A 14,616-nucleotide genomic window follows, 5' to 3' on the forward strand; every position below is an offset into this window, starting at 1 on the left:
TGCTACCTTGCTCTACTTTTCACCTTGTAGAATTTCACTTTCTGTGATTTCAGTTCTCTTTTAACAGTCATGGCTGAACCACAAGTTAGTCTACTGCACTCTTAAGTTGCCTTTAGTCTTTCTTCCTTTTTTCTTTTTCTTTCTTTTTTTTTAATCCTCATCCGAGGATATTTTTCCATTGATTTTTAGGGAGAGTGGAAGAGGGAAGAAAAGACTGAGAGAAACATCAATGTGAGAGAAACACGTCGATTGGTTGCCTCCTGCACGCACCCTGACCAGGGCCCTGGCTGGGGAGGAGCTTGAAACCAAGGTACGTGCCCTTGACCAGAATCAAACCCAAGACCCTATGATCTGCAGGCCGACACTCTATCCACTGAACCAAACTGGCTTAGGCCACCTTTAGTCTTTTCCATACTAAGGCAGAGCTGTTATAAATAGACATATCTCCTTAGTGTAGAATAAATATATTCTATGTTAAGAACTGTGTGTTCTCTAATTTCAGTACTTCTCCAGTCTTACCTAACTCACCACAGAGCCATTTGTTCTTTTTTAAAGGAAAGAAATAGTAGTCACAAATGTACACCTGCCGCTGTCCCATGTGGCAAGTGTATTGCAGCTACAGTAGCTTAAACAGTAGCTGTCATTGTTCCCCAGATGCTCATTAGAGATTACCCGCCCTGTTGAGGTTATTAAGGAAATGAAAGGGAAGGACAGGTTATGCCAAATCCTTAGTGAGGTTGCCACAAAATAAATATGAACAGGCCAACTTAAGGTGAAGAGCATTCTTGGCTAGGATGTCCATATCTGGCCTCCTTCATAGTCTAGGCTGGAATCCCAGAAAAGGAGCCCCTACCTCAATTGCTCAGATCGGCATCAAAGCAACTTTTGCTGTAGGTGTTCTTCTGTACTGTGTTCAACCTGTTATTGTCTGATTTATTTTGCCTGGCATGCAGTCAGATCTAGCTGGGATCTGTTGCTAGTTCACTTCTGTTCATCTGAGTCTTCGGTGTCTACAAACCCAGGTTTTGATTTCTGTGGTTATACCCACTGGATTCTTAATCTCCACTTTCTATTTCTCCTCATCTCTGCCCGCTCCCACCTCGCCTGCACTACCTTCATGTTTCTTATGGCCAGGGTCAGACCCTATCCTTATCCCATCCCATCAGAATTCGACCATTGAATGCCTTCTTCTTTCCAATTTCTTGGCTTATTTGTATAGCCTGTATACCTACAACCTGTCTGTCCTGTGCTTTATCAGAATCCTACGTATGTGCCTCAGGGGCTACATACCTATAACCAGTGTGGTCCACTGGGTTCTAACCAGCTCACCCGGCCTTCAAACGGTGCCTCCTTGCTTACCTAATACCCGTCTTCTAGCAACTACCCTGTTCTTCCTCTGCTTTTCCTTTCTCATTTTGTTCTCCACTGAAACCTTAAAACTGACAGCCTTTATCAAATTCAGTCAAGTTTTAAGACGGTACAAATTGAAGCCAAATTACTATTTTAGCAGATTTGGAGTTACTTAGGGTCATTTTCAGTATTTCATGTTTTCTAATTTTTCTGAATCCGAAACATCGAATCAATCTATTTCTAAATTAGCTGTTTGGCATACAAACTCATTCTTTAGGATTGTGTTAATTTTTTTTTTATTATTCCTAGAATCTAGCAATCATCAATTTTATGAAGGTCTTTTAAGGGTAGGATTTCTGTTGAAGGAATAAATTCAGATTAAAATATTACCTGACATTTGATGAAACCTAGGAGTTATATCATACCACTCCTACTTTGATATGTGGAAAAATTCTTCCTAGATTATTTTTAGGTAGCTTTTGGGGAATTTCCTTTCCAAACAACATGTGCTAGAGTTTATATTTATAGGTTTATGATTTTTTGGTCATACTTTAGTAAATTTTAACAGTTTATTTTTCTTCTTAAGCATGCTGTATATTTTATGAATTACCATTTTGAGGTAAAAATCTCTCATTTTTAGATGGGGTAGTTTGGAGAAACATAGCATATCAGACATAATATTTGTTTATAAGCATGTTTGGAGCTCCTGACTAACAAGCAGAACAAACAAGCAGGCTATTTACTTATCTACTTGATTTTTCCCCCCAAGATGATAAAGTCAGCTAGATATGTGGGTGTCTTTAGAAACAAATAACTGTATATTTAAAATATTTGTTTTCCTTGTCCTTTTTTATTAGCACAGTGTTTCTAAACCACCGAGGCACATCACTGCTGCCCATGAGCTTCTTTCTTTCCTTTTTTTTTTTTTTTTTTTTTTGGTGATAAAATAAAAATAACACATTTTAATCACTTTTAAAATTGTGATAAAATATGCATAATGTAAAATTTACCATCTTAACTATTTAAAGTGCATTTTCACTGGTAATGCACAAGAGTTCAGTTTCTCCATATCTTTGCCAACACCTGTTAAATTTCTTTTAATTATAGCTCTTTATGGTATGAAGCATGTGGAGCTCTTTAAAAATATCTGGGTTTCACTGGCCAAGATTCTGAGTCTCCTGAGGGGAGGGGGTGTGTATTTTCAAAAATTGTCATAGGATAGTCTTTTCAACAAATAGTGCTGGGAAAACTGGGTATCCACATGCAAAGGCATGAAGTTGGACCCTTAGCCAACACCATATGCAAAAAATTAACTCAAATGCATCAAAGACCTAAATGTAAGAGTGAAAACTCTTAAAAGAAAACATTGGGCAAAAGATCAGTGATTCTCTTTCATCATTGATGTTTCTATCTCTCTTTCCCTCTCCCTTCCTCTCTAAAGTCAATAATAAAAATATATTTTTAAAAATGATACTAAAAATACTGTATTCTGTTAAATAGGCAAATTAAGAGTTGTAGCCATTTTGATGATTAGTTACACGGTCTTTGTCCTGAAGCTTAATCAAATAATTGTATTTTAATTCTTGCTCATTAAAAAAATTGCATAAGCCCTGGCCAGTGTGTCTCAGTTGGTTGGAGCGTGGTCCTGTGCACTGAAGGGTCATGGGTTTGATTCCCAGTCAGGACACATACCCAGGTTTCAGGTTCCATCCCTGGTCAAGATTCATGTGGGAGGCAACCGATCAATGTTTTTTCTTTCTCTCTCTCTCCCATCCTCTCTCTCTCTCTAATCAACAAAAAACATGTCCTTGTGTGAGAATTTTAAAAAATGAAAATAAAGAAATAGATAAAATTGAGTAATTGTAAATACTATTTTCTAGAGAAAAAGGATAATTCTGTTAGACCTAATAGTTCCTATTAAAACAGTTTTTTATTACAGGTAGGGTTTTATACACATAGAAAAGAGTAAATATAGAAAAAAAAGAACACATGCTGTTTTATGTCTGGTTTCAGTAGGTTTGAACTTCTTTCTTTTTATACGTAAATGTCTTTATTTCAAGTCAAGAGATCTAATTTTAAAGAATCACTTGTCAGCAGGCATCTGTGCATTTTATCACATGCAAATTTTACATACTAGTATTACTGAGCACAATCAGCTTACAGAAATGCAGTTTGGGTTTTGCTAATAGAGATAAAGCCTAAATATATTTCATAGAATATATTTCAGAGTAGGCTTAGAATCTATTTTAAATGATCATAGCAATAGAAAATTCAGTTGCATCACTTACACAGGCTTGGGTAATGAAATTGACCATAATGCTGGAGTCTGCACATAAGCTTATTTCTCTCAGTTTTGAATACTTGATTTATCAACATTAAGAAATGAACTCTTCCATATTTAAATGTTCCATATTGCATAAGTGAGAACTTTTTTTAGTAAATGAGTCAAGGGCTCTGAAAAAAATTATTCTTAGCTGATTGCAGAGGATAAAAAACAAACTACATGCGCGTAGATGAAGGAAACCTCTACCTTTCGTGTAGCTAATTTGCTTATCACCTTTTTGTCAATGTTTTAGAATTACCTCCAGAAGCCAGTTGTAGCTATGGAAATAGATCCTATTTCTGACATTAAATATTCTTAGAAATCTTATGGTGAATTGTTAAGCACATCCCACAGGAACTACCGAGGGAGAAGTAATTGTAAGTACTATTTACAATTTTGGTATCCCTAACCAAAGCCATTTTGGTATCCCTTTTGTAATGATTTAAATGATAGGGCAATAAACTTTTCAAGCTGAAAGAAAAGCTCAGAGACCAGTAGCCAGGTCTTACATTTTCTGTATGAAGAAACCAATCCAGTGCAGCCAAGCTAACCAGTAGCCTATGATTTCAGCTGTTTACTGCAGAACTAAGACCAGAACTTCTCTTTTCCGATTCCCAATGGAAAATGTTCTCAGAGTACTTCCTTTAGAGAAATTCTATTAGAAAAATATGAAACTATGGACACATTAAGTATGCAAAAACTCCAAAAGACTATTAAAGAAATAATCAAATATAAGTTTTCATAAATTTGACTTAATAATGTTATGCTAGTAAAAATGAATGATTTTATTATTGATTTATCCATTCATTTTGCATTCTGATAGAGGCTTTAAATAGTTTTTTATCTATATTTTTATTGATTTCAGAGAGGAAGGGAGAGGGGGAGAGAGAGATAGAAACATCAATGATGAGAGAGAATCATTGATCAGCTGTCTTCTGCACGCCCCCTATTGGGGACTAGGCTGCAACCCAGGTGTGTGCCCTTGATTGGAATCAAACCAGGACCTCCTGGTTCAAAGGTTGACACTCAACCACTGAGCAATACTGGCTGGGCTGAGAAAAGCTTTTTGAGACTTATTTAGATGGTTCAGGTAGTTTTCATAAAGCTGTGAGGGGAATTTTATGTGTTGCCTTTTATTCACTCAGCTTAGCATAAGTTTTCCAAACCATACCTTCATTACTTAGATTAGAATGTTTAAAAATAGCTATTGTGCTATCTAAGGAATTGAAATTTTGAAGAATTTTTAGTTGCAGGCATTTAGACCCTTACTAATCAGTGTGTTCCATAAATCAGAGCATCAGAATCACGGGGGAATTAGTTAGAAATGCAGAATCGTGGCTTTCCCTTCCCCACACTTGGACCTACTGAACCCAAATCTGTATGAACGAGATCCCAGGTGATTCTGATACACATTAGAGTTTGAGAAGCACTTACTTAGAGAGTTAGTAACCTCAGAAACATGTCCTGCTTGTTACCATCCTATTTTCCCTTTCTCGATTGCCTTTCTTTCCTGTGCCCGTGCCCCTGAAAGAAACATAAAAATATTAGTGTGTGCTTTAATAAGCAAAACTAAGTTCAGGTCAAAAGTGTGTAGAAGGAAGGAGAGGAGATCTACCTCTTCATTCTGAGATGGCATGGGGGGTAATTGGCTAATTATACCTGTATGTGTTGGGGATGTTTTTAGCATCTAGCAGATCTACATTCTTTTTCCTCTCCTGGCTCCCCCAGTCAGTATTTACATTAATTCCTGCTCCCCAAACCAAGGTTGTATAACTGCATTGAGAAATGGAGTACAGGAGTTAATTATACAGTGTTGAATTTACAGAGTGTAAGCCACAAAGCATTAAAAGCAGGAATGTCTGTTCTAGTGAAGGATAGACCAGCAAAGGATTTGTTGCTGGTTATATAACCTGGGAGCCACATTGAATAACAGGCATTGTGAGGCAGAGGAGGAATGACTGTGATGAAAAGCAAAGTAAAATACCTAAATGCAGGGCTCCATATACAAAGATGACTCTGGTGAGTTTCTCTCCTAGTAAGTGAGTGATTAAAAGTCTAGTGTAGCGATTAAGAGCTCAGACTCTGAGCTAATAATTTTCTTGGTTCAAATCCCAAATAATTTACTACTTAGCTCATGACTGTGGGCAAATTACTTAACCTTTCTAACCTCTTCACCTGAAAATATGGAAAAGAAAACAATAGAACATACCTCATAGGGTTATTGTAAAGAAAAAATGAGAAAATCTTTGTAAAACTACTTAGCACAGTGTCTGAAACAGTAAATATTCATTAAGTGTTAGGGTGTATTTATTTATATGTTTGTTCATTGATTCATTTATTAATTAAGATTCTTCTCATCAGTTTCCCATGTGCACAACAGATTGTTTTAGGTGGATTTTCTGGGATTTGATTATGGTCTGTGGCCATGACAAAGAGCTGCAGCTTTAACCAAAGGAAATTCTCTACAGCTAGAGTGGGTGTCTGTTGATCACCTCTGAGATAATGAGTTCTGTGCTAGGTGTGCAGGAGGCAGCTGATGGTGGTGGTGGTGGTGGTAGGGAGTCTAATGAAAGAAAATGAGAAATATCATAAAGTCTATTGAGGCACTTAGATTCTGAGTTGCAGGAGATGAGATATACACATATCTTTTACATGAAGAAATAATACACATTTCTTTACATGAAGAAAACCTCAAAAGATGTTTCCAAAGCAGCATGTTCATAAGTTGAAAATTATACCATAAAAATTAGCGTGTTTGGAGTGCTTGAAAGGCAACCACCAATATTGGTCATTAACACCTTTTATTTTCTTCAGGTGTCTTCTACAAAGAAGGAAGAAAATGGGAGAGAAGAGATCTATTAGGCAAAACTGTAGTTTGACATGCACTAAATATTTATTCTAATCTCTCTTTTTTAAGCATTGATACTTTCAAATATTGATTTAGAAGCTGACTAAGCCCTAGAGGGCAGAATGTGAATGTGTAGATATTGATACGGTTAAAATAGGTGCCAGCCTCCCCCCTCACTGTGGTTATGTGAACAGAGAGTGCAGGCAAGAGGGTGAAGTTAGGAAGGGCGCTAATCAAATAGTGTTCTTTACCGGTAATTTCACCATCCCACTTTACATTGACTACTTTTTAAGACTTTTAAAGGAGTTCAGGCTTTAGAGAAAATAGGAAAGTAGAGGAAGTTTAGAAATGTTCAACCAAAGAGCTGTAAATCAGGTGAAACATTATAAAGCTTGATGTATTGTCTATCTTGAGGAATTCAGGAAGGGAAGGTGGCTTAGAAAAATGGTTTAGAAATAGGCTCATGGAAAACAATGGCGGTTCCTCGTTCTCTATTCCCTAGGGTGCCTGCTGCTCTATGCATGTCCAGAGCAGTTTTAGAACGATGCTTCTGTGTTCAGGTCTGGAAGAGGTGGGCAAGGAAGGGAAGATTTGGGCTGGGGAGATGGAGAATGGGTAGAGTTGGTAGCAGAAAGGCAGTCAGCAACAATTGCATTAACATTGCGGGGTGGATGGGGAAATAAAAAGACCATGGACTTAGACCATGGCAGTGGGGTGAGAGAGTTTTCAAAGGTTACTTGTGAAATTGTCTTGTCATGGACATCTTTAAAATGGAGAGAGGAAGAAAAAAAAAACACTTCAGGAATAAATACCCAGGGCCATCTCTAATTTAGAAACAAGTAAAAATCGGCATTGATCAGGGGATGGTAAAACATCGTGCCAGGGTCACTCAGGGCCTGGCTGACACTTTAAGCCTGACATCCCCTTCTCTGGTCCTCCATCTAACCTGACTTTCTCTTCGCTTCTTTCCACAGTGCCCGTGTATCTCAAGTCAGCAGTGTTTCGACAACAGGAGAGTAAGTTACTGGAATTGGGTGCTCCCCCCACCCACCCCACCCCCACCCCCACCCCCCCCACTTACCTCTTATTAAACAGGAAAAAAGGAAATTCTAATGTTGGATAGTATTGGAAGATTAATACAATAAGCAAGCAAATTATTTTGAAAACTACACAGAGGAACACTAAGTAAGAAGTGTTCCTATTAGAGCTTCTGTGTGGATGTGTGACTAGAGACAGCTCTACCATTACAACGTATGAGATTTATATTTATTTCAGTCTAAATAATGTCAAGTCAATATTTGCAAAGCAATCAATTTGCTTTGGGAGGTATCTTGCAACAGAGGATGCCAGTAAAGGTTACTTTACTTCTTCCTTCATTAATTTTAGTCAGCCTACATTTATTGTGTGCCTACAATATGCCAAGCATAGTGTTAGGTGTGTAAAGTCAAATGAGCCCTGGGCTCAGCCTCCTAGGAACATAGAAAATAAAGCAAATTAGTGACAACACGTCCTCTTCCACAGGACAGCAGCAATGCCCTGTTAATTTTACCCATGACATGTCTTTTTCCTCCTAAGGCTACCAATTGCATTTAACTGAAATCTAAACTCCTGTTATCTGCCATGCCTACGTGTCCAGCCACATTGTTCATTACGCTTCAAGCACATGACCTTCTGTTTCTGGAATGGACCAAGCCTATAGCTGCCTCAGAGCCCTCACGCTGGCTGTTCCTCAGCCTGGCCATGCACTTCTTATCATTCACCTTTTGTTCAAATATCATCTTATTCAAGAAGTCATCCCTGCCCTAACTGGTTGGGCTCAGTGGATAGAGCATTGGCCTGCGGACTGAGGGGTCCCAGGTTCGATTCCAGTCAAGGGCATGTACCTTGGTTACGGGCACATCCCCAGTGGGGGGTGTGCAGGAAGCAGCTGATCGATGTTTCTAACTCTCTATCCCTCTCCTTTCCTCTCTGTAAAAAAAATCAGTAAAATATATTTTTAAAAAAAGAAGTCATCCCTGATTACCCACAGTCACTCTCCAACCCTGTCCTCTATTTTAAGACTCATCACTATTTAAAATTTCATGATCTGCTTATTATCTGTCTTACCTCAGAGCAATATATATATACTCTGTCATATTCGTGGCTGTATTCCTAACACCTAGAAAGATGCCTGGCATGTGTTAATCACTAAATATTTATAAATAATCCCTTGCCCAAAGATTTTCCATTGCACCCACCTCTTCCTTACTGGGACATGGGTGGGCCTTTTTGGAGCATCTTCCATCAGCAGGGATCAGGTGGAGGAAAAGAGGAAGATGTGATGTGATAAGGAGGGAGAGAGAAAAATTAGAAGTATTAACTGGTATGAATTTAGACTTAATAGGATGAATTTGGATTTTTCTCTTTTTTGTTAAGTAAGAGAGCAATCAAATCAAAGGGCAGGATTAACCTCTCTTGCCTTTGTGAAGTCTAAAGAGATTCCAGAGTTATCCTAAAATTGACATTTTCTTGCCTTTTTGTTTCCTAATAACCTTTTATTTCTTGTATGTCTTGTATAGTTTGGAAAGGTGTGGGGTTGGTCTATATGTATACTCAGGGTGTCCCAAAAAACTGTGTATACACTTTAACAGCTGATCACTCAATTTTGAAAATGAAATGTATTTTGATAAACACAACCTTTATAATTATTCAAAGTGTGTGTATTCATTTTTCTGGGATACCATATATTAATATGCTCACATTCCTATGTACTGCTATTAAGTAATCTTGAATCATTGGGAAGTGGAGTTCTAAATATAAAAATTCTGATGCCCAAGTTAGGCTATACTTGCTCATTGTCTTCAAATAGTTTTAAAGAAATTTCTATGAGACTATTATAAAACTACTAGAGGCCCGATGCATGAAATTCGTGCATGGGGGGTAGGAGGGGTGTCCCTCAGCCCAGCCTGCACCCTCTCCAATCTGGGATCCCTCTCACAATCCAGGACTGCTGGCTCCCAACTGCTCGCCTGCCTGCCTTCCTGATTGCCCCTAACCGCTTCTGCCTGCCAGCCTGATCACCCCCTAACCACTCCCCTGCCAGCCTGATTGATGCCTAACTGCACCCCTGCCAGCCTGATTGCCCCTAACTGCCCTCCCCTGCCAGCCTGATCACCCCTATCTGCCCTCCCCTGCAGGCCTGATCACCCACAACTGCCCTCCCCCCTGCAGGCCTGATCCCTCCCATCTGCCCTTCCCTGCTGGCCATCTTGTGGCAGCCATCTTGTGTCCACATGGGGGCAGCCATCTTGTGTGCTAGAGTAACGGTTAATTTGCATATTACTCTTTTATTAGATGTGATACTTGGAAAATCTAAAATTCTTAAAATCCATTTTATTAGAATGAATGTAAAGTTTTCAAAATCCATTAGAATGAATGTCTCAATCTGAACATTTAAAATATATATATGGTTCTTTTTAAAAATTTTAACAGCTTTATTGAGATATTATTGATATCCAAAACTATACATGTGTAATGTGTACAGTTTGATGAGTTTGGACGTGATTCTTTTTTCAGGTAAAGAAAAACATGTTTTGAGGAGCATAAGTTTAGAATTTTTAATGTCAGCTTATTCAGAATTAGTGTGATGATGAAAAGTTTAGACACATTCAAAGATTATGTAGCTTTAAAAATGGTGCCTTATCTTATCAGACGCTTTTTTCAGCCCCTGTGCTTCACTATTTTTCTCAGGTTGAACAAAAGAAATCTATCTTAAATTCTACTGAGGTGTTTGTATGAATACAGCTTCAATTATATACCTCATAATTGATTAGAGATTCAGAAAGATTTTGCTGTTCTGTTATGAATAATTGTTGTCATGGTGAGGTATTCTTTTTTTAATAGCATTGCTCCCTATATAATTTTATCTTAAAGGAATTTCAAATAAATAATAAACATAAAATTATTTGTGCCAGTTTTGCTTTGTAAATCATATTCTCTTCCTCTGCAAAACTGGCATGAAATCTGGAAGAAACTCACCTGTATAAGAATAGTTCCATTATTATTCTATGAGGAAAAAAATCTTTCCTCATTCTGTCTTATATTAAATGACCCTTATTTCCTGAATGCCTCTGTTGCTAGACTTCTGTGAGCATTTCAGGAATCTTGGACTCAAAAATGAGAGACACAGTTAGCAAACTGGTGGAATTTGTTCAGTTTAGTTTTTAACTCACAATGCAAATATTTATGGGCTGAATGCCTCACACATGTTGTTGCTCATGAAGTTGTAGTAGCTCTTCCATTGGAATACCAACATTTTCATATTTAAGGGCACATATTTTTTAAAATCTGTTTTTATTGATTTCAGAGAGGAAGAGATCAGGAGAGAGAGATAGAAACATCACTGATGAGAGAGAATCATTGATTGGCTGCCTCCTGCACTCCCCACATCAGGGATCGAGCCTGAAACCAGGGCATGTGCCCTGACTGGGAATCAAACGGTAACCTCCTGGTTCATAGATCCAGACTCAGCCACAGAACCACATGCCACACCAGCTGGGATGGGCACATATTTTTAAAGGCAACCATTGATAGACTTGATTGCTTGAATCACTCTGTATTCTTATTTTTTTTTTTTTTTTTTTTTTAACCAGACTTTTAGAAAGAACTATCCGGTCAGCTGTGGAGCAGCATCTTTTTGATGTTACTAGCTCTGGAGGCCAAAGCTCAGAGGACTCAGAATCTGGAACATCCCTAGCCCCTTGCACCACATCCGCCAGGCAGCGCCGCCGCCAGTCCAAGGAGCAGGATGAAGTTCGACGCGGCAGAGACATGTGAGTTGGGGTTGCTGAATCTTGTTTGTGTTTTCTGTTCTTTTAAAAATAAACACCTGAATTGGTCGCTGTGTCATAGTCATTCCCATTTCAGTATTTACGTAAAAACTTTAAGAAGTTTTTGCTTTGACCCTTCTAAACTTAGCTAACATTTGGGAATTTAGAGGTGGTTGAATAAACATTTCAGTTTAGTCTCCATGTTTGATATGTTGTAGGAAGCTACCTCTATCTAAATACATTTCATGGTTTCCTCGCGAATATCTTAATTTAAGGGATCCTGAAGAATTGGAAGTGTAAATTGCTATATGCTTGTCCAGATGTGGTGTTTTCTTGTTAGACATTCAGTTGGCTGTTAGATTACTTTATGAACCAACAGATTTTTCTACTATATTGACCTAATTAAATACTAGAATATCTTTCTCGTACTCTGAACAGTTGATTATGTTTTAGTATAAGGTTGAGCTTAAGTCTAATCAAAAGTGGAAATACTTGAGGTTTTTATTATTATAATGACTAATTTTAAGGCATTCTCACAGCATGAATTTCAAGAATAGTATTACAAGGAACTTTATTCTCCATTAATAGGTTTGATAAATAGGTTTGAACAGTCATTGAATAATCATGATTTAAATTGTCAAGTAAAATAAATTTGCATATAACCGACTATATTGATATATTTTCCCAAGAGGTTTAATATTTTTATCTACTATAGAGCACTTAGGCTCTATAAAATTGTTTTGAACTCATTATTAAATGTCCAAAACTAAACTAAACCCTAGTTCCCATCATTCTTTCTTACCTGGACTCATAAGTTCCATCAAAATCTTCATTAAAAAAAGAAAAAAATGTCTTTTTGCTTAAAGAAAGACACAGAAGATAAATAGTATAAGTAAATTCCATGCTGCACATCACTTAAGGCTATATTAACAAATGTAATTTGAGAATAAACCAGTGTCAATGGTGTAACCCACTGACTTTTCAGGTGACATAGGCAGCACTTATTTTCCATTTTTATTGGGTATTAACTGACATACATGACCATATAAGTTTAAAGCTTAAAGCATGATGGCTTGATTCATATATATTATGAAATAATACCACAGAAGTTTTAGCTGATCATCACTTTTTTAAAAAGCATCTATCTTAGAGCTGGTGGAAAAGCGGGGGTACTGTAATATTCCCTTTAGAAAATAGAAAAATTATGATACAGGAGATACTTACATTTAAAGTTAGCTACTGACTAAGCTTTATAGGAAGTGTTAGGAGTATGATCAGTTTGTGAACTGCTTATATTGCGTTATACAGCAAGTAGGAATTACTCTTTAACACTGTTCTTATCCTCTGCCGCGTTTTTTTCCAGGGAGTTAGCAGCAACACTTCGCATTTTCAAAATATCCTTAGTGTGTCACAGCATCCTACTTTTCACCCACCCTCTTGTTTGGACAGAGGGAAAGCAAGTGGAGGTTGGAAGTGGTAGTGAGGTGGGCAGAGAGAACAGAAACCCATGGTGGTAGTGGTGATAGTGGGTGCCTGGCAGCGGGCAGGAGGAATGCAGGGGGGTAAGGTCAGAAACAAAGAGAGAAATATGAAGCACACTAGAGGCCCAGTGCATGCAATTCATGCATGGGTAGGGTTCCTAGGCTTGGCCGGCGATCAGGGCTGATCTATGGGGTGACCGGTGGGACGATCGGGGGCCTCCGCTGCCCTCCCGCCCCCTTGGCTGGCCTGGGGCCTACAGGCTAGGGGCAGCTCCTGCATTGAGCGTCTTCCCCCTGGTGGTCAGTGTACATCATAGCGACTGGTCATTCCACCGGTTGTTCTGCCATTTGGTTGATTTGCATATTAGGCTTTTATTATATAGGATGGTAACCTCTCCTGCAGAAAACATATAGACCAGGGATAATTCTAGTATGAGTTATCTTGATTATATTTTTTTGTCCACATCAGGGGAGCTAATGGAGATGGAGAATGGTAGAGAGAGCCTAACTAATCATCTAAACACCCATGAAACTTTAGCCTTTCCCTTAATTTTTCTTCTCTGGTATTTCGTTCACTGTTCATTCTAGTCATTTGTGGTCAAACCACAGCTGTGAATTGAGTGATAGAATCCTGGGTGCAAACTATATATACCAGTAGCTGAGTAACTTACAGTCTCACCTTACTCTTTTTCTTTTTCTTTTTTTTTTGTTTTGTTTTGTTAGTATGTGGTCTGGGCACTCAGAAGCTCTCTTCATGGCCTCCTAGTCTCGAGGCCCTCTCCTAAGCTGACACTTGTCATTCTCATGTCTAGATAGTCCTTCAACTCCCAGCCTATCCTGAACCGCTTCTCTGAGCTCTCAGGTCTTTGGAAAGCAAGGCCCTTCTCTCTCATGCCTAGACCTTTTCCCCATGAAGGTCCTCGCATATGTCCCCAGGAGATATATTCACTATGGCATCAATTGTGAGAAGGTTGAGAATCATTATTACAGCTTACTAGAGGCCCAGTGCACGACATTTGTGCACTGGGGGGGAGGTCTCTCAGCCCCTGGGAGCCTTCAGGGGATGTCCACCTGACAGCCTACTAGTAAGGCATCAGTCGGACATCCTTAGCACTGCCGCGGAGGCAGGAGAGGCTCCTACCACCGCCTCTGCGCTTGTCAGCTGTCAGCCTGGCTTCTGGCTGAGCTGCACTCCCACAGGGGGAGCGCACTGACCACCAGGAGGCAGCTCCTGTGTTGAGCGTCTGCCCCCTTGTGGTCAGTGCACGTCATAGTGACTGGTCATTCCACCGTTCGGTCGATTTGCATATTACCCTTTTAGTATATAGAATAGTATGTTTTTCTCAATATATGCTTATATGTAATTGATTCATTTATCTAATATTTTCATCACGCTTCGCTTGAAAAATAAGGGAAGATTAAACTAGATTTTACTCTATATTCAAAACTATTAGCCCTATGGAATGGTTAAAAATGTTTTGAAAATAGAAATTTTATTGACTATTATTTTGCCTCTAAGAATTTAGAGCTGCAACCATATATATATATTTTTAAATCCCTTGCCCAGCTAGCGTGGCTCAGTGGTTGAGCATCAGTTTGATTCCTGGTCAGGGCACATGCCCAGGTTGCAGGCTCAATCCCCAGTAGGGGACATGCACGAGGCAGCTGATCAATGATTCTCTCTCATCATTGATGTTTCTATCTGTAGGGGACATGCACGAGGCAGCTGATCAATGATTCACTCTCATCATTGATGTTTCTATCTCTCTCTCCCTCTCCCTTCCTCTCTGAAATCAACAAAAAAAT

At 38.7% G+C, this 14,616-nt stretch overlaps 1 protein-coding gene across 4 annotated transcripts in view; it reads left to right on the forward strand.

Annotated features, from left to right (window-relative positions):
- FAM13A (family with sequence similarity 13 member A) overlaps window positions 1-14,616 on the forward strand; it is a 293,412-nt gene that overhangs the window by 216,669 nt on the left and 62,127 nt on the right. For all 4 annotated transcript variants that reach the window (XM_080647483.1, XM_080647484.1, XM_080647486.1 and 1 more), the window contains 2 exons: window positions 7,496-7,537; window positions 11,153-11,332. In XM_080647483.1, the coding sequence (XP_080503609.1) occupies window positions 7,496-7,537; window positions 11,153-11,332 (222 nt within the window). The remainder of the gene's footprint in view (window positions 1-7,495; window positions 7,538-11,152; window positions 11,333-14,616) is intronic.

This window comes from Plecotus auritus (assembly GCF_963455305.1).
Source record: "Plecotus auritus genome assembly, chromosome: 1".
Classification (NCBI taxonomy): Eukaryota; Metazoa; Chordata; class Mammalia; order Chiroptera; family Vespertilionidae; genus Plecotus; species Plecotus auritus.